General features: G+C 44.8%; 1 protein-coding gene across 8 annotated transcripts in view; it reads left to right on the top strand.

The window, feature by feature from the left end:
• Positions 1–14166, top strand: part of ABCA7 (ATP binding cassette subfamily A member 7) — a 71197-nt gene extending 57031 nt beyond the window's left edge. For 6 of the 8 annotated variants that reach the window (XM_056822256.1, XM_056822253.1, XM_056822255.1 and 3 more), the window contains 10 exons: positions 1055–1184; positions 1663–1792; positions 1949–2011; positions 4314–4420; positions 5068–5209; positions 7625–7759; positions 8439–8542; positions 8911–9003; positions 9434–9671; positions 13712–14166. In XM_056822256.1, the coding sequence (XP_056678234.1) occupies positions 1055–1184; positions 1663–1792; positions 1949–2011; positions 4314–4420; positions 5068–5209; positions 7625–7759; positions 8439–8542; positions 8911–9003; positions 9434–9671; positions 13712–13768 (1199 nt within the window). In that variant the 3' untranslated portion in view covers positions 13769–14166. Of the gene's footprint in view, positions 1–1054; positions 1185–1662; positions 1793–1948; positions 2012–4313; positions 4421–5067; positions 5210–7624; positions 7760–8438; positions 8543–8910; positions 9004–9433; positions 9672–13711 lie in introns of those variants that run through there. The other 2 variants (XR_008917376.1, XR_008917377.1) reach the window with 2 other exon arrangements.
• The last annotated feature ends 6467 nt before the right edge of the window (positions 14167–20633 follow it).

The following is a 20633-nucleotide window of genomic DNA, read 5'->3' as shown; positions in this document are numbered from 1 at the left end:
AACATGTCCTAAAATGATTGATTAAAGACTCAGCTTTGTGGAGGTTGGGATAGGGAGGGTGGAGATGTGGATAGACATCTTCAAGTCAAGTTTTTGAAGGGATTTGGGGTAGAAGAGGGATTGGACTTTCCTGTTTGGCCCTGAAAGGAAGAAGAAGGCCTGGGATCAGATGGGGGTTACAGCAGCCAATTTAGCCTCGATGTCAGGAAAATCTTCCAGGATACGACCTTTCTTGGAGGTGTTTAACAAACAAATCAACTCCAAAGAGTTTTTAAAAGCATTTCACTCTGTGCCAGGCACTGTGTTGTGCTTGGAATATAAAGGTAGACATAAGATAAATGGGCAGCTAGATGGTACAATAGATAGAGGGCCTAATTTAAATCTGCCCTCAGATATTTCCTAACTGTGTGACCCTGGGCAAGTCACTTAACCATTTTGGCCTCAGTTTCTTGATATGTAACATGAACCAGAGAAGGAAATGGCAAATCTTTCCAGTATCTCTACCAAGAGAACCCCAGATGAGGTCATGAAAAATTAGACATGACTAAACAATAGTGACAAGATACAGAGTAAAAGGAAGTTTGTTCTCCTGTCAGTGACTGTCCTATAAGGTGGAACCCAGAACTGAAAATTATGTCCCCTTTTTTCAAGTACCAGGCCTGTCTTAATTTAACCTGAGCATTTGATTGTTTTGGTTTTATTGATTTTTTTAACCTTGTCTTCTATCATAGAGCCTTGCTCAGGAACACACAGCTAAAAAGTATCTGAGGTTAAATTTGAACCCAGGACAGCCCGTCACTTGGCCTGACTCTCCATCCTCTGGACCATTTAGCTGCCCCTCTGAGTATTAGTACAGTTGGCACTAGGGAGCTGTGGTGGGCGTTAGAGAAAGGAAGGAATCTGTTGAAAGCTAAGAAATTGGAATGAGACAAGGCAGAATTCTTGGGGCTGGAACTTGCTTCCCTTTCTCCCTATCTCACCCGTCCTGCTACAGTGGTCAGGGTCCAGGTATAGGAGAAAAGCCCCTACCTAATGTTCTCTTTTTTCTCCACAGGAGATAATGAATTCGAGTCCCCACTGAATTGGAACTTGGTTGGCAAGAACCTCTTTGCTATGGGGCTGCAGGGGCCCATCTTCCTTCTCATAACTCTTCTCCTGCAGCACCGAGTCTGGATTCTACCCAGGTCAGCCCCAGGGAGGTTGGGAGTCAGGAACAAGGAACAGTGATCTAGGGAGAGCCTGGGGATGGAGACCAGAGAAGTAATGACAAGAGTTGGGGAGGGGATGGATAGTGGCTCAGAGGACTGAGAGCCAGGCCTGGAGTGGGGAAGACCTGGGTGCAAGTCTGGCCTCAGACATTTCCTAGCAGGGTGACTCTGGGTAAGTCCCTTAACCCCCATTGCCTAGCCCTTGTCACTCTCCTAAATGGGAAATAATACAATATTAATTCTAAGACAGAAAATAAGGGTTTAAAAAAAAAAACAAAGAAATGGGGAGAGGACTCTTGAGGTTTGGATGAAAAAGGGAAAGAGGTTCCCAAGAGCTCTGGGGGTATATTGCAGTATTAGTAGATGCACAAGGGAAGAAGCCTGGGGCTTTGGGGAGCATAAGGAGGAAGAGATTGCCTCCTGCTTGCACACCTGCTCTGTGTGTATGCCCAAGGCCAATTAGCCCTCAGTCCTCGTGGAAAATGGAGGACCAAGAAGAAGATGAGGATGTGCAGAAAGAGCAGGAACGGGTTCATCAGGGGGCCACCCAGAAAGATGTTTTCGTGCTGAAGGACCTGACCAAGGTGAGGATGCTGCTATTAGGGACAGGGAAGAGGACAGGAATCCTCATGGAATACTCACCCCATGTGGGGGGGTGTATTGGTATGCCTGGAATTCATCTGGATCCTTGGACCTGTGTGCAATGGTCTCCTCTCTTGTCTTTTCCCATGCTTTGCCAGATATATCCAGGCCATAAGAAACCAGCTGTGGACCATTTGTGCTTGGGAATTCCCCCCGGAGAGGTAATGAGAAATAGTTCTAAGTGGCACAAAGTCCATTCCTCATAACAGTCCTGTTATGTAGGGCATACAGATGTATCATCCCTATTTTACAGATGAGCAAACTGGGGCTCAGGGTCACAGAGCTAAAAACATACAGTGCAGCAGATATTTCTTTATTGAAAAAGTCACTTTTAATCATCTTAGAGAATAAGGAACATTGGGAACAGGGAGAGAGAGGTCTCGTTTTATGGCTCAGGATGGTCAGTAAAGATGGGAAGAGCAGCTAGACCAGACCAAGTGTGCCCAGGGAGATTTGTGCTGGAGGTAACACTGTCCTAAGGATCCTGATAGATCTCTTCTCAGAGAATCAGACAAATGAGAAAGATATCAAATGCTTGGGGATGGGGAAGAGAAATCCTATATTTTAGAGGAGGGGTGATGAGATGGAGAGAACAAATCTGCAACTAATATCTAGTAAGTAGCAGCAATGCAATGATCCAGGACAATTCAGAGGGACATATGAGAAAGAGCACTATCCACATCCAGAGGAAGAACTGTGGGAGCAGAAACACAGAAGAAAATGGACTGCTTGATCACATGGTTCAATGGGGATATGACTGGGGATGCAGACTCTAAAGGATCACCCTTGTGCAAATGTTAATAATATGGAAATGGGTCTTGATCAATGACACATGTAAAACCCAGTGGAATTGTGTGTCGCCTATGGGAGGGGGTTGGAAGGAGGGGGGGAAAGAACATGATTCATATAACTATGGAAAAATATTCTAAATTAATTAATTAAATCAACTTAAAAAAAAACAAAATATCTAGTAAGGCCCATCTACATTTGAGCCACTGCATAGGCCACTAGTCAACCAAGACAAAACCAGGTACTTGCTACTGCCCCCAAGGTAAAGAACTGAGAATTCAAATGTACTCATTCAGTTGTGTGTGATTCTTTTTGATCCCATTTGGAGTTTTCTTGGCAGAGATTCTGGAGTGGTTTGCTATTTCTTTCTCCAGCTCATTTTACAGGTGAGGAAACTGGGCAAACAGGGAGAAGTGACTTGCCCAGGGTCATATAGCCAGTAAATATCTGAGGCCATATTCAAACTCAGAAAGACAGTGAGTCTTCCTGACTCCAGGCCTGGCACTGTATCCACTATATACCACCTAACTTGCCATGAACTGATAAATACCAATTCACTTCAAAAGGAGAAAGTGTTAGCAGCCAGGGGAATGAGGGACCATAGGTCTTTTGTGAAAGGAGGCACCTGAGCCACGCCTAAAAAGAAGCTAAAGAGTTTGCAGGGAGATGAGAAGGGAGGGAGTTCACTTTAGGACACGAGAGACCTCTAGTGCAAGCCTGAAATACCATGCCCAGAACCCAGCCAACTGGAATGAACCACAGAGAGAGAGAGCCTCATTACCTTTGTGAACCTAAGCAAGTCACTTCACTCGGTTTGCCTCAGTTTCCTCATTTGTAAAATGAGCTGGAGAAGGAAAAGGCAGACTAGCTGTGTGACCCAAGACAAGTCACTTCACCGTTTGTCTCAGTTTCCTCATCTGTAAAATGAGCTGGAGATGGAATTGGCCAACCACTCCAGGATCTCTGCCAAGAAAACCCCAAATGGGGTCATGAAGAGGAGTCAGACACAACTGAACAACAATAGAGAGAGGGTGCGTGAAGGGGGGTATTAGGAACTCAGACTAGGGGATAAAAGGGCTTTAAATGCCAAGCCAAGGATTTTGTAGCTTAGGCTAGAGGCAGTTGTTGTTCAGTTGTCTCAGTCATGTCTGTCTCCTTAGGGAGCAACAATTCCTAGAGATGGTCAGACCTTTCCTTGCTCAGTTTAGGATGGATCAGGGTTAGGAGACATGAGACCAGGAAGCCAAAGGGGAGTCTCTCCCAATAATCTAGATGAGAGGTGAGGATGAAGAGGGTCTGCACCAGGGTAGAGATTTTATGAGTAGACAAGAGAGGAAGAAAGCTAGAAGTTTCCTTAGAAGATATGTTGGGGAGGTAGACAAGATTTGAGAACTGATTGCATATGTGAAGAGTCCAAGATGACTGTGGTTCTGGACCCATGTGACTGGAAGGATGAGGGTACCTCAGACTGAAATATGGAATTATGGAGGGGAGGTGGCTTGGGGGGAAATAGAGTAAGTTCCATTTTGGACATGTCGGTGAGTTTGAGGTGCCTTTGGGGTATCCAGATAGGTTCCCAGAGGGCAGAACTGGAACATAAGAGGGAAATCGGGGCTAGATATAGAGTTTTAAGAATCTCTCTGACTCCTTCTCTATCTTCATCTCTCCTTGTAGTGTTTTGGGCTCCTGGGGGTAAATGGGGCAGGGAAGACAACCGTGTTTCGCATGGTGACTGGGGACATCGAGATAAGTGAAGGTGATGCCATCCTCAAGGGCTCCAGGTGAGGGAAGGAGAAGCCTTCATAGAGGGAGGCTAGAGAGTGGGAGAAAGTAGGGACTTGGGACTGGGTCTCTACCAAAGATCCTGGACTATTGCTAGGGGACAAACAGGCCCAGCCCCTACTTTGCCCTCAGGGCAAAACTTCATTGACCTCTTTGGGCTCCCTCTGGTTGGTCCATCTCCCCCAGGCCTTCTATTTCCTGTTTCCCTATTCTCCCATCATCTATCTGTCTGCCCCTTCCAGCTGGTCTTCTCATCTTTCCTACCCTGCAAATCCTTGTCCCCCTTTTCCCCCTACCTTTGGGCCCCTCCATTCCCATATCCATTTCCTCCATTATCCCCCATTTCTATATCCTTCTTTCTCTATCTCCCTGTCCTCCCCTCTCCATCACCCCATTTCTATGACCCATCTCCCTCTGTACCCCATTCCTGATCTTCCACCCTTGGTCCCTCATTCCTTGTTCTCGAATGCTCTCTCCTCTATTTCCCTCTTCCCATCCATCTCCTTTCCATGATGCCCTTTCTCCATCCCTCTGTATCCCATTCTTTGCCTCTTGTCCCTCAATCTCCATTCCTTTGTCCCTTATCCCTCTCTTCCCATCCTTCTGCCACTCTATCTCTTTTTGTCCCTCTCCCCCTGCCCCACAGCATCCTGACGGACCTGCAGACAGCCCAGATCCACATGGGCTATTGCCCCCAGTTTGATGCCACCACAGAATTATTGACTGGCCGAGAGCACCTGGAATTTTTCTCTCGACTTCGGGGGATACCTGAGAAAGATATTGCCCAGGTAAGCCCTCAGGATACTCTGAACCCCCAAAGAACCCTCAGCCTCATCCCTGCCTCTGCCTCTGTTCTACATCCCCCCAAACTATCCCCCCAGACTTTCCTTAAGCCCTATTGTGTTACAAATAGTGTGGTCTAGTCCTGCATTACAACCCAAGTTGCTGAGGGTGAGATTCGACATCAAGGGACTGATTCCTATTAATGAAGACTTCATGCCACAATTTAATTTAAGAATCATTTGTAGAAATATACACCCACAGTTATTGCTCATGGGGAGTGACCAGCTTCCAGGAAACAGCAGAGACAGAAACCTTGGTGTGGAACCAGGAAACCTAAGTTCAAATCCTGACGTTGACACATACAGTAGGACCTTGGACAAGTCATTTCCCTTACCCAAACCTCAGTTTTACTCCTGTAAAGTGGAATTAGGGATTAAAGCTTGTCCTGCTTAGTTTAGTTAGCTCAGGAGATGGAGTGTCAGTATTCATTGAGATAATCCATGATATAATGTTTATGTAAACATAAAAGTGTTATTCCTACTGTCCCTGGAGCAGGGAGTAAGAGCAAGCCAATGGGAACCCTACTTACTGCTATAGCAGGGATATAGGGTAGAAGTGGACATCTGGGCCCATTCCCAATTTGATGACTTGATGTCCTGTTCCCAGGCCTTTGCCCCAAGAATGAGCCTATCACAGGCATGAGCCATACCAGATCACTTCCTGAATTGCCTTAGCCAATGATTGAAGCCATTTTCCTGGTGATCAATCAAGAAACAAACATTTATTAGATACCTACTATGTGCCAAGCACTAAGAACAGGGGGCAGCTGGGTGGCTCAGTGGATGGAGAGCCAGGCCTAGAGACAGGAGGTCCTAGGTTCAAATCCGACCTCAGACACTTCCCAGCTGTGTGACCCTGGGCAAGTCACTTAACTCTCCCATTGCCTAGCCCTTACCACTATTCTGCTTTGGAACCAATGCACAGTATTGATTCCAAGACAGAAATTAAGGGTTAAAAATTAATTAATTAATTAATTAACATACATGCTTAGCATTAATTCTTTTGTTTGTTTTAGGTATTTTATTTTCTCAATTACATGTAATAATAATTTTCAACCTATGTTTTTCAAAATTATAAGATCCAAATTGTCTGCCTCCTTCCCTCCCCACTCCTGGAGCTTGTAAGCAATTTGATCTGGATTATACATGTGTTATCATGCAAAACCTACTTCCATGTTTGGCCATTGTTGTAAGAGAATACTCATATAAAACCAAACCCCCAAAATAAAACTGTAAATAGACTAATGTGAAAGAAAGTACGCTTCCATCTGCCTCCGACTCCCACGGTTCTTTCTCTGGAAATGGAGAGCATTCTTTGTCCCAAGTCCCTCAGAATTGTCCCAGATCGTTGCTGAGAGTAGCCAAGTATTTCACAGTTGATCATCCCGCAGTACTGCTGTTACTGTGTACAATGTTCTCCTGGTTCTGCTCATTTCACTCTGCATCAGTTCATCCAGCTCTTTCTGAAATCATTCTGCTCATCATTCCTTATAGCACAATAGTATTCCATCACCAACAGATACCACAATTTGTTCAGCCATTCCCCAATGGATGAACATCCCTTTAATGTACAATTCTTTGCCATTACAAAAAGAGCAGCTGTAAATATTTTGTACAGGTAGGTCCTTTTCCCTTTTTTTATAATCTCTTTGGGATACAGACCGAATAGTGTTATTCTTAGTATTAATTCTAAAGCAGAAAAATAGTAAGGATGAGACAAATGAGATTAAGTAACTAGCCCAGTGTCTTCCAGCTCAGAAATTTATGAGGACATTTTTGAACCCAGATTCTCCTGACTCTAGGCCTGGTACTTTATCCACTATGCTACCTAGCTGCCCCTAGATGTTCTTTAAGGCTCCTTCCCTTCCAACCCTCAGTCTGATGGACCTATAAAAAGTTAAACTCAGTGCTGTGATATGATCTTACACATAGTAGGTGCTTGATAAATGTTGGTCAGATTTTTGTTCTTAAAAACTCCCATTTTTCCCGTGCTCTTCAAGTTACAAACTGCCTGCCTTTGGAGGAGGCAGATGCAAGTGTGAGTGCCTGATGTCTGGAAGCTCCTAGAGGGGAAGGGACTTCTCTAAGTCTTACACAACTAGTAAAAGATAGAACCAGGATTTGAACTCAGGTCTTGTGAGTCCAAATCCCAGGGCTTTTTCCATTGCACCATGCAAAGGAAGACATTGATCTTGTCCATAAGGGGAATTGCTTAGATAGCATCTCAGCTGGCAGTGTTCTTCCTGTGCCCAGTCATCTGCTTCTTCCTTGGCTCTGAGCCTGATCCCCAGTTCTGCTGAGGAGCCCACTTGGAGCCCCCTGACCTTAGGGTGGGCTCCTCTTGGTCTCTCCTATTGGCAGTCGGTAGAGTTGGGCCTGACCAAGATGGGACTACTAAATTATGCAGACCAGATCTCAGGGAGCTACAGCGGTGGGAACAAGAGAAAGCTGTCCACTGCCATTGCCCTGGTGGGAGGACCATCTATCATCTTCCTGGTGAGCTCCTAAGAAGGGAGGGGGACAGAATCCTCAGGGTCATCATACTCACAAATTCCTCTTGGGGTGGGGGTGGGGTCATTGTCCCCTTTGGAAAAGAGGGGAAACTGAGGTGTGAAGTAGGAGCAATCCCAGGAATTCTCAGCCTCTAGCCACTTGAGCCTCAATGGTCCACTGTCTCCTTCTGAAGTGAGAAGGGAAGTTGTTTTCTGTTCTACCATACATGATCAAGTTTATTCCTTTCTCTGGACTTTAGTTTCCTCATCTATAAAGTGGGAGTATTGAATGATGTGACAACATATTATAATGGAGAGAGCTCTGGATTTGGGTTCAGAAGACCTGAGTTTGAGTTCTGGCTCCAGCAAAATTATCTTGGTCAAGTTGCTTTCCCTGTGAAGGCCTTGGTTTCTCCAAATATAAATGAAGGGATTAGGCTAGATTTGGGGTCATTTTAACTTAAAAAACAGAGATTCTTTGGGGAAGTGGGAGTAAGGAAAGTAAGAGATGAAAAGTTGGCTGGGGAAGGATATTTCAATAGGCTTCTCCCCAGCCTCCAATCTAAAGAGAGATCTTTAAATATATGGAGGAGACTGAGATATAGGGCAGGAGTTGAGGACTGGGCACATCTCCAGTCTTATTTGACTGTTCAATGCCCCGTCCCTGGACCCTTGCCCCCAAGGATGAGCCCACCACAGGAATGGACCCCCAGGCCCGTCACTTCCTCTGGAATAGTGTCCTGAGAATAGTCAAGGAGGGATGCTCTGTAGTGCTCACCTCACACAGGTAGGAGGGTGTATATGTATGTGTTAGGAAGATGGGAGGAAAGAAGCCAATAGATGAGGGTGAGAGTTGGAGGTGAAGGAAGGGGCAGTTGGGGTGGGAAGGGCTAGGGTTGGAGAATAGATTCTCAGGAAGAGGGCGCCTCAGTTGGGAGAAGAGACTTTGGAGGGGGAATGTCAGAGTTGGAATATGAGGTTCCAGGGGAAAGGGGGCCTGGGTTGGGGAAAGATTGGGGGTGGTTAGGGGACCCAGGGAGAGTGAACTACATTCAGTGGAGGTTGGAGGAGGAGAGGATGCTCAAGGCTCTGGTTACTGATCTCTGGCCTGTCTTCTGTGCCTATCCCTACCCCTGTCCACCTCTATCCTGGAAGCATGGAAGAGTGTGAGGCGCTCTGTACCCGCTTAGCCATCATGGTGAATGGGCGTTTCCGGTGCTTGGGCAGTGTCCAGCATCTTAAGAACAGGTAAGAGGCAGAAGGGGACAGGGGTGGGAGCTCAACCCATCCATGGGCTGCCCTGAATAATGTTACCAAGGCTCAGAGTCTGAATCTCTGAGCTGAACTGACCATTAGGGGACATTCTCTAATCCAACCCAGACCCAAGCAAGAATGTCCCCTTCAGTTCACCCAACACAAGGTCCACCAGCCCTTGCTTAAAGATCTTCCATGACAGGGAGCTCATTACCTAACTCTCAAGGCAGCTCATTACACTTTTCAGACAGCCTTAATTATTAGGCAATTGTTCTTTACATCAGTCCTAAATCTTCCTCTCCATGATGTCACCCCCAACCCAACATTGCCTTCTGGACCAGGCAGAGCAAGTCCTTCAAGTGTTTGCATGGAGCAGAGGAGGAGGCTGGGCATAGGCTCAGCTGGAGCATGGCATTTCCCACAGGTTTGGAGAGGGCTACACAGTGTCTCTGCGAGTGCCCACCTCCAATCCAGGGCCAGTCCAGGACTTCATGAAGACCATTTTCCCCAACGCCCTACTCAAGGAACATCATGGCTGCCTGATCCGATATCAGCTGCCCAGTGGGCACTGCCCACTGGCCCGCATCTTTGATGAATTAGCCGCTCACAGCCCCCGCCTGGGCATTGAAGACTTCTCTGTGACCCAGACAACACTTGACCAGGTTTGAGAACAGATTGGATAGGAGGAGCTCAGCTTTAGACTAAGGATAGAGTCATTCTAAATACTGGTGGTCAGAAAGGGCCCTGGCTCATGGCCCACCTTCTCCAAAAAGCCTTCATTAGCTCCCCTCACTCATCTCTGATTCCTGTGTCCAATGGTTGGTTGCTCCAGGAGCAGAGGTCCTGCAAGACTTAAACTCCCCTCAGACATGCCAGGTCCTGGACTCCCCTACACCCCAAAACCTGCCTTTGGAGGGCAGGGAATGGACATCCACCTCTTCTTTATTTGATACTGGTTGTCCAGTCATTTTCAGTCATATCTGACTCTGTGATTCCATTTAGGGTTTTCTTGGCAAAGATGCTGGAGTAGTTTGCTATTTCCTTCTCCAGTTCATTTCACAGAGAAGGAAACTGAGGCAAACAGGGTTCAGGGTTATATGACTTTCCCAGGGTCATACAGCTAGGAAGTGCTGAAGCCAGATTTGAACTCAGGAAGATGAGTCTTCCTGACTCTAGGCCTGGTGCCATATCCAGTGTGCCACCTAGATTCCCTTTTATTTATTTGCCTTTATTTATTTATCAAATGGCTTTTATATTATTTATTATATGACTTTTACTCCCTCCCTCATATCATGTGTCTTTCCCAGTGTTTGGTCATGCTGTGGGGCTGATGGAAGTCAATCAGTCAGTCAACAAACATTTATGAAGCTCCTACCAGGTGCTAGGCACAGGGCTAAACTCTGGGAATACAAAAGAAAGGTAATGAGACAGTCCCTACCCTCAAGGAACTCACAATCTACTCAGGAGACACCATATAAATAAATGTACTGACAAGCTATGTTCAGGATAAATAGGAGATAACAGACAGAAGGAAGGCACTAGCTTTAAAAGAGACCAGGAAAGGCTTCTTGGAGAAGGTGGGATTTTTTGCTGGAACTTGAAGGAAGCCAGGAGGCAGAAATGAAGCTAGATGGTCTTCTGGGCAAGGGAGACAGCTAAAGAAAATGCTGTCATAGCCAGTCTGATGGGTTTGTTTTAATTTGCTTTTCTCTAATGGTGATTTAGAGCATTTTTCAAATTTCTATAAATAGCTTTGATTTCTTCTTCTCTATGTATTTGAAATATAAGAACTTTATAAAAAAACTGGCTGTAACATTTCCTCTCCAGTTTCATACTTTTAATCTTGCCAGCATTATTTTTGTTTATTCAAACCTAGAGTATCCTTCTTCCCATATAGAAATATAAACAGTTTAACCTTATAAAATCTCTTGTTGTTTATCTTTATTGCTTACCTTTTATGCTTCTCTTGAGACTTGTATTTGATAACTGACTTTTCAATTCAACTCTGGTCTTTTCATTAGGAATGCTTGAAAGCCTCCTATTTCATTAATTATCAATTTTTTCCCCTGAAGGATTATACTCAGTTTTTTGCTGGGTAGATTACTCTTGGTTATAATCTTAGCTCCTTTACTCTCTGGAATGTCATATTACAAACCCTCTGATCCTTTAACATAGAAGCTGCTAAATCTTGTGAGGTTGTTTTTTTTTTTTACTATGGCTCCATGGTATTTGAATTGTTTCTTTATGGCTGCTTGTAGTGTTTTCTCCTTGACCTGGGAGCTCTGGAAATTTGCTATAATAGTCTTGAGCCTTTTCATTTTTGGATCTCTTTCAGGAGGTGATTGGTGAATTCTTTCAATTTCTATTTTGCCTTCTAGTTCTAAGATTTCAGGGCAATTTTCCATGATAATTTCTTGAAATATGATGTCTAGGCTTTCTTTTTTCATCATGGACTTCAAGTAGTCTTATAATTCTTTTTTTTCTCCAAACACATACCTTCTGTCTTATAGAAACAATATAAGTATCAGTTCCACGCAGAAGAGTGGTAAAGGCTAGGCAACTGGGGTTAAATGACTTGCTCAGATTCACATAACTAGGAAGGGTCAGATGACATATTTGAACTTAGGTCCTCTTTCCAGGCCTATACTCTATCCATCTAGCCACCTAGATGCCCTTTCAATAATTCTTAAGTTGTCTTTCTTTGATCTATTTTTCAGAACAGTTGCTTTTCCATTGAGATAATTCACACTTTCTTCTATGTTTTCATTCTTTTGATTTTGTTATTGTTTCTTGATATTTCATGGAGTCATTAGCTTTCACTTGCCCAATTCCAGCTTTTTTAAAACCCTTATCTTCTATCTTAGAATCAATCCTGTGTATTGGTTCTAAGGCAGAAGAGTGGTAAGGACTAGGCCCGTGTTGGTGAACCTATGACATGTGTGCCCTCCCTTCTCCTCTCCACTGCATCTGAGGACATTTCTCACATCACCCACCCCTCTGTCCAACAGCCCAATGGGAGTTCTTCCCCCCTCCCCTGTATGGAGTAAGGGGTCAGCTCACATGCAGTGTGAGGGTTGCAGTTTAGACACTCAGTTTCTAAAAGGTTTGCCGTCATTGTGTTAGGCAATAGGGGTTAAGTGACTTGCCAGAGTCACATGGCTAGGAAGTATCTGATGTCAGATTTGAACCCAGGACCTCCCATCTATGGGCCTGGCTCTCAATCCACTGAGTCCCCTAGCTGTCCCCACCCCCTCAATTCCAATTTTTAAGAAATTTTCTTCAGTAAGATTTTTTCTTCCTTTTCAATTTGACCAATTCTACTTTTTAAAGAGTTCTTTCCTTTAGTGGATTTTTGTAAAACTTTTTCCATTTAACCAATTCTGCTATTTTTTTTTGGTGCTTATTTTACTGATTGTCTATTCTGTTTCTTAAAATGTTATTTTCTGTATTTTTTGTGCCTCTTTTACCAAGCTGTTTGCTCTTTTTTCATTATTTTCTTGCATCATTCTCATTTCTTATCCCAATTTTTCCTCTCTCTCTCTCTTATTGATTCTTAAAATCCTTCTTGAGCTCTTCTAGGATTTCTTTTTCAGTCTGAGACCAATTCACATTTTTCTTTGAGGTTTACATGTAGCTGTTCTAATTTCATTGTCTTCTGAGTTTGTATTTTGAAATTCCCTGTCACCAAAGTAAATTTTTATGACCAGGTTCTTTTTTTCTCTTGTTTGCACATTTTTTTCCACCTTATTTCTTTACTTTTAACTTTATGTAATTTGGGCTCTGCTTCCAGGGTGTCCCAAGCTTTAGGTTTTTTGCACTGCTGTTTTCAAATATAGTTCTGGGGGTCTATCAAGTTTTTATTTCTTCCAAGGAGGTATTTATTAGCTAAGTAGAGGTGTGGTCACTGCTTTTCTGGACCAATCTCTGATCTCTTTTTTTTCTTGTAATTTATATTTTTTGCCTTTATTACATACTTGTGAGCTATATATTAAAAGATCAAAAGTTAAACCTCAAACCACAAACATTCTTTTCCACCTGGGAACTGTGACCATGGTTCTTGTTCCTGCTAGTGCTCCTCCTTGCCCTAAAACTGCAGCCCAGAACTACATATGAGCAATGCAACAGAGTCCTGCTTCCAATGCCAACAAAGGATCCCCTGTAATCTCCTTCTGGCCAGTTCTCCAGCCTCCTTACTGTCTGTGGGCTGAGAGTTCCTGAAGCTGCTACTGCTGAATCAGATGTTTCCAAGAGCTATTGCTGGCTGCCAGGCCTAGCATGCTCAAGGTTGGCATGATCTGCAGTAGATTGCATTCTACTCTCACCCCAGTTAGACAAACCTTTCTTGCCAATTCAATGAGTTCCCTCCCTTTACTCTACCATCTTGGCTCTGCCATTTCCATAGTTCTGTAAATTTTATAACACAGTTCCCTCACAACAAGCCTGAGGGGTATTTTACAGATGAGAGCAACATTTAGGAAAGACAAGTGACTGGTCCAGGGTCCCCAAGCAGCAGAGCCAGAACTGGATCTCAGATCTCTAGACTGTCTGTACAGAGCTTTCCCTAATCTACTTGGTGGCTTGGCACTAATGCTGAGGTTCCAGAATCAATATGTGAGAGTCACCTAGAGCCTTGAAGGATGGGTAGTATTTGAATGGACTCCACCTTCCTCTAACTATCATCCTTCATGTCCTGTCATTTTAGGTATTTATTTATTTTGCAAAGGATCAAGGTAAGGAAGCCAACTACTCCCAGCCCTGAGTCAAGTTCCCAGAGCCCCAACATGGGCAGCTGCTTTCTGAAGGACACCAGTATGACCGAAAGCTCAGTCTGACCCAACAGATGAATGGACAGACAGGTGGACTCTCCAGCCAGGAGCCTGTCTCCTGGGATGGAAGGAGGGAACTTTGGGATGTCCATGCCCTGGGGCAGCTACCACCACCACCTGTCCCCTGTCTCTGCCTCTAGCCGCCCCCATGGACTTACCCTCCCCCTTGTCCAACCTAGTAAGAGACTGGGCAACTAGCAAAAGAGTGGGAACCTAAGGACCTCCCCCCTAGAAGGGGGGCCCACTACTGCTTCTCCCCACTCTAAGAGCCCAGTACTCCTCTGCATTCTCCTTTCCTCCAAATAAAATAAAGCTGAAAGATACCTTGGAATATTTCATATGTGTGCATGTGTGACTATATATATATCTTCATGTATGTATTCATATGTTCCTACGTGTTTGGGGGGGCAGCATACTGTAATAGAGGCTACTCTAGATTTGTGATCTGAGGGCTCAGAGATACTTACCACTGGTGTGACTTTGGACAAGAACCAGAAGCACCAGATCCAGAGAACTTCCGGTCCAATCCCATCCCCTTCTCTTCTCTGGCCCCTGCTTCAAGACCACCACGACAGGGAGACCCATTGCTTCCTGGTATAGCTCATTCCCATTGAGGAAGTCCTAACCGCCTGGTTCAAACCAGGCCAGAGTAATTATCTAGTGTGATAGATAGAATAGCTACCTTCTCTACCCTCGTTCTCCTTTCTCTACTTTCCCTCTATTTTATGAATAAATACTGCTAAAAAGTCTTTTGACTTGAGATATATTCATTTTGGCGACCACATTTCTCTTATATTTAGTCCAGCCTTCATTTTTTTTAACCTTACGTGGGCAGATTTTCCTCATGTCAAGAAGAACTTGACCCTTTTTTTGCAGTACTCAATGCCCCACACTCACTCCTGACCACTTTGGTCCTGCCCTCTGGAGTCAAACAGAACAAGGTTGACCAGTGGAATTGTGTGTCGGATATGGAAGGGGGGGTGGAGGAGGGGAGGGAAAGAACATGATTTTTGTAATATTGGAAAAATGCTCTAAATTAATCAAATAAAAAAAAAGAACAAGATTGATCCCTCTTCCATGGGACAACCCTTTTCACATCATTCCTCCCTCAGTCTCAGCTCCTTCCATAGCAAATCCTATGACTTTTTATCATACTAATTGTTCTCTTCTAGAGTCTCTCCAGCTTTTCAATGTCCTTTCCAGACCATGTCCTCCACACTGAACCCAAAACACCACAAGTGGTCCAACCAGAGCCCACGCTCCCCTCCCCACGCCCACTCTTGAACACGAGGCCTCCCTTTTTTTTTTATTAGCCTCGATTCAAATTAACCTTCTGGGCTGGTGTGTCACACTTAATTGGGTTTGCAATCCACTGAAATCATCAGAAGAAGGAAGCCCCTCTCTGCCTCAGTTTCCCTATATGTAAAATGAAGCATTTGGATGAAGTGGTCTCAGAAGGCCCTTTCATCTCTAAATCCTGTTATCCTCCTGCTCTGTTGGTCTATTTGCATGCATTGGTGAATTTTTGTGTACATGTGGGTATCTATATGTAGGGACATTATGTGTTAATAATAATAATAATAATAACCTACATCTCTGGCTTACATGGTGATCTCCTCACAGTAGCCTCATGACATAGACAATGCCAGAATTATTACCCCCATTTTACAGTTAAGGAAAACTGTGGCCCTAAAAAAGTGAAGTGTCTGACCCAAAATTTTAAAAAAGGGTACATTTCTGGATTATTGATTTGGACCCAAGTCTCTGGACTCCTGGGCATTTAGATCACACAGTAGATAAGAATGCCAGCTCGGGAGTCAAGAGGAGCAGAGTTCAAATTTAGCCTCAGATACTTACTAGCTATGTGACCCTGGGCAAATCACTTAACCTTGTTGGCCTCAGTTTCCTCATTTGTAAAATGAGCTGGAGAAGGAAATGGCAAACCACTCCAGTCTCTGCCAAGAAAACCCCAAGTATGTCACAGAGAGCCAGACACAGCTGTAACAACTGAATGAAAACCCTGGGCTCCAAAGCCAATGTTCTTTTCACCTTGCCACCTGCATGTACAATTCTAAATATGTGTTGGGGGAGGGGGGCTGGGTTGCTCAGTCGATTGAGAGTCAGACCTAGAGATGGGAGGTCCTGGGTTCAAATTTGACCTCAGACACTTCCCAGCTGTGTGACCCTGGGCAAGTCATTTGACCCCCCTTGCCTAGCCCTTACCACTCTTCTGCCTTGGAGCCAATATACAGTATTGACTCCAAGACAGAAGGTGAGGATTAAAAAAAAAAGAATGATGCTGTTTTAAGTCTTATTGATATAGGATGGACGTCAGGAAGCCTTTCTGGATTCTTCCTTCAAGCTGGCACCTTCCCTCTGTTGTCATATTAGCGCCAACTTCTCCTCTCTATAGCTTGCTTCTACATCATTGCTTGAAGCTTGTCTCTCTTGTTAGACTGTGACTTTCTTTTCCCTCTTTGTAGCACCACTGCTTAGCACAGTGCCTGGCACACAGCAGGCACTTAATAAATGCCAATTTTTCTATTTTCTATTAATTTTTCTATAAATTGTAGGGATTTGACTAGATCATAGTTCTAGAGCTGGGAGGGACCTCAGAAGCCATATTATCTAACCCTCTTCATTTTACATATGAGGAGGTGACTTGCCCAAAGTCACACAAAGTATCAATGGCAAGATTTGAACTATGACCCTTGACTCAAGAGCTGGTGCTGTTTCCACTATACCACTATTCGAGGAGCTCTATTGCATACATAAAAAAGTTTTATTGTTGTTCAGTCCTGTCTGCCTCTTTGGGGGGATTTTCTTGGCACAGATACGGGAGCGGTTTGTCATTTCCTTTTCTAACTCATTTTACAAATGAAGAAACGGAAGCAAAGTTAAATGACTTGCCCAGGGTCACGTAGCTAGGAAATGTTTGAGGCAGGATTTGAACTCAGGAAGATGAGTCTTCCTCACTCCTGGCCTGGCACTCTATCCAGACCTATAAAAATATATCAGTGCCTCATTTGAAGTAAAAAAAATATATATGGGAAGGCTTCAGAGCTCTGTTCAACATGGTAACTCATCAAGACCTCCAAGGGTGGGTAGTGAAGTGTGCCAGCCTCCTCTGGGCAAGGAGACGGTGGGCTATGGGCACGGCATGTGGCAAACCTTGGCAAGCATCACTCCAAGGGAGTGGGGGGTCATTGGGAAATGAGAGGATTGTTTTTTTTTTTTAAAAAAAAAAAAGAAAGAAAAGAGCAACCACAGGACATTTTATTTATTTACTTACTTTGAGCCCTTAACCTTCTGTCTTAGAATCAGTACTGTGTATTGGTTTCAAGGCAGAAGAGTGGTAAGGGCTGGGCAATGGGGGTGAAGTGACTTGCCCAGGGTCACACAGCTGGGAAGTGTCTGAGGGCAGATTTGAACCCAGGACCTCCCATCTCTAGGCCTGGCTCTCCATCTAATGAGGCACCCAGCTGCCCCCATGTGACATCTTTAAAAAGAGCCATATCTAGCCGTGGCCACGTAGGCCTCTGTTTGCATGTTAGTTGCCCATGCATGCCTTGCTGAGCTCATGTGGATTATATGTGTATATTTAGGCCTCCAGACGTGTTCATGGAGACATGCCTGTCTCCGTGGAGCTGGGGGAGGAGGGAGCCCTTGTACAGGGATGAGCTCACCACCTGGGCATCCCAAGGAGCTGCTCTCAGCCTGGAGTGTAATACCAGCCTGCCCGGCTGACCCAGGCTGAGCGGAGCAAGAGAAGGCCACAGCCCCGGGAGAGCCCCGGCCTTGCCAAAGCCTCCCAGGAGCCCCAAAGAAAGCGGCTGGCTGGGGAAGACTCGGGGCCCCCAACGCTGTGGGCTGGCCCCACACTGTCCGGGAGGGCCGGGTCCCTCGAGGACGCAGAGCTGAGCCCGGATCCTCCCTCCCCTTCTGTCCAGGCCATGAAGGGACTCTGGTGCTGGGTCCAGAGGGCCTGTCCCTGGATGAGGGGCTGGACGTGCCCCGCTCAGCCCCAGCAGGTGAGTGAGGAGGAGGAGGGGGACAGAGCGGCTTGGAGCTGGCCTGTGAACTCTGCTCCTAGGCACACCTGGGGGACCCAAACAGTGGACCAGGAAGCCTTTGATATAAGAGTTCTGAGGGATCAGGGAAGGCAGAGGGGCTTCCTGAAGGGATGGGGGGGGGGGGGGCTTCTGAAGTCAACGGAGCTTCAGCGAGGCACAAGGACTCAATTTAAGAGGGTCTGTGTTAGGGAGAGGGAAGGAAATGGATTCTCAGGGAAGGGGATGGGGTACATAGAAGTAGAGGGGGGCTCATTGATAAAATATAAGTTTTAGGGGGCAGCTGGGTGGCTCAATGGATTGAGAACCAGGCCTAGAGACAGGAGGTCCTAGGTTCAAATCTGACCTCAGATACTTCCCAGCTGTGTGACCCTGGACAAGTCACTTAACCCCCCTTGCCTAGCCCTTACCACTCTTCTGCCTTGGAGCCAATCACAGTATTGACTCTAAGATAAAAAGTAAGGTTTTATTTTATTATTTTTTATTTTATTTAGTCAATTTAGAAGATTATTCCTTGGTTACAAGAATCGTATTCTATCCCTCCCTCCCCTACCCCCACCATTCCTGTAGGTTTTAAAAGATAAAACATGAGTTTTAGTGACAAATTGGGAAATCACGGAGGAGGATTACTAGATTGGGATTCAGAGAGAGGTCGGGGGCTCTTTGAGACAGATGGAAGCCCTCCCTGACTGGGATAGGGACCCCTTGAGAGAAGGAGGCTCCGTGAGGTGGATAGAGGCCCTCAGTGGTTAAGATTGGTGCTCAGTAAATAAATAAATAAATAAATAAATAAATAAATAAATAAATAAATAGTCAGAAGAGATAATGTTTCACTGAGAAGGAAAGATGACATCAAAGAGATGGATTGAAAGGGGTTCTGCCAGGGGATAAAAATTCAAGGCAGAGCGAAGGATGGAATTTGGGGCTTTGGGGAAGGGAAGGAGAGTCACGTGAAGGGATGGAAACTTACAGAGGGAATGAAGACTCAGAGAGAAAGATGGTGACCTGAGAAGATGGGGATTCAGCAGGGGAAAGGGAGGTTCAGTGTGAAGGAGATTCAGAGAATGGAGAGGGCTTCAGCCAAGAGATGAGGAAAAAGGTGGATTCTGCAAACTGGAGACCCTCGAACTTAACTTCACTTCCTGGCAAAATTCTAGCGTGTGTCATTAAGGGGATGGTATTGTTTTTCAGTGGTTTTTCAGGCATGTCGGAATCTTCATGACTCCATTTGCATTTTCTCGGCAGAGATCCTGAAGTGATTTGCCCTTTACTCCCCCAGCTCATTCATTTTACATGAAACTGAGGCCCACAGGGTTAAGTGACTTGCCCAGGGTGACATAGCTAGTAAGTTTCTGAGGCTAGATTTGAACTCAGGAAGAGGAGTCCTTACTAATTCCAAGTCCAGTAGCCTATCCACTGTACCCACTAGCTGCCTTATGTCTTGCAGATGGTACATTATGGAAAAGGAAACAGTGATCAGTAAACTCCAGTGGCTCTTTATTACTCGAAGATCAGACACATACTCCATTTAAAATCCTTTACAAACCAGCTCCAATCCACCTTTCTACCTTCATTACACATCCCTTCCCTTCAAGATTCCTCGAGTGCCATCAAACAGGCTTTATCATTATTCCTGATTCACAAAACTGAACTTATCATTTCTCTGCCTTTACATGGACCCTACTCCCTACCTGGAATTCATTCCCTTCTCCCTTCTACTTCTACTTCTTAGACTCCCCCCTCTTCTTGGGGATTTAGTTCAAGTATCACCTTCTACTGGAACCCCCAAGTAGAAGTTCCAGGTCCCCAAATCACCTTGTATCTATTTTGCATATGCCCAATATGTACCCCTTCTGTCTATCCTAAAAGAGTGCAAGTTCTTTGAGGGCAGAGACCATATTACATCTATCTTTATCTTCCCAATATCTTAATATGGTGCCTGGCATATAGTTGGTGCCTAATAAGTGCTTATTCAGTTGACTGGTTATTGTAAAACTCATCATAGCTTCAGAAAGAGCAGGTTATACCAGACTAACCTCATAGACTTTTTTTGGCAGGTTAACCAGACAGGCAGTCATATAGCAGAGTCTATAGAGAACTGACCTGAGTTCAAAGTCTGAACTGTATAACCCAGGAAGTCACTTCACCACAGATGCCTCAGGCAACTCTTTAAGACTATAAATCACCAAACAACAGTTGATCTGCATTAGTAAAGGGAATCTTCTCAATGGGAGTTCGGATAAACATAATTCTGATTTTTTTATCAGATTATCAGAGATCTGATAAAAATAAAAAACTGAACTTCTAATCAAGGCAATGCTGTAGAAATTATGTAGGCAATTGACAAAGTCTTTCATGCTTAGATTGCTTGGATTAAAGAAAGAAGTTAAAGGCAAGCCCAGGGAAGCAGCTTGGGGAATAGTGGAATGACCCAATGCAAAGATGTGTCATAAGTGGAAAGAGGCCAGCTTGGATGGAGGTCACTAAGAAAGTACCCCAGGGCTATGCACCTGACCCTGTGCTAGTGAACATTTTTTAATCACTGTCATCAATCTAAAGACACAGATGGTATGTTTGTCAAATCCATGTTTGATACGAAATTTGGAGCAACAACTACCATATAAGGTAGTCTGAACTAGGGACCAGATTAAATAAATTGGAATTCAATAAGTATGGTGAATTCAGAGTTGCAAGGGATCTTAGAGGCCTCAGGTGCCAGGTAGGTAGC

This window comes from Monodelphis domestica, chromosome 3, assembly GCF_027887165.1.
Source record: "Monodelphis domestica isolate mMonDom1 chromosome 3, mMonDom1.pri, whole genome shotgun sequence".
Taxonomy (NCBI): Eukaryota; Metazoa; Chordata; class Mammalia; order Didelphimorphia; family Didelphidae; genus Monodelphis; species Monodelphis domestica.
The sequence above is the reverse complement of the archived record's forward strand: the minus strand, read 5'-3'. Positions and strand labels throughout refer to the sequence as shown.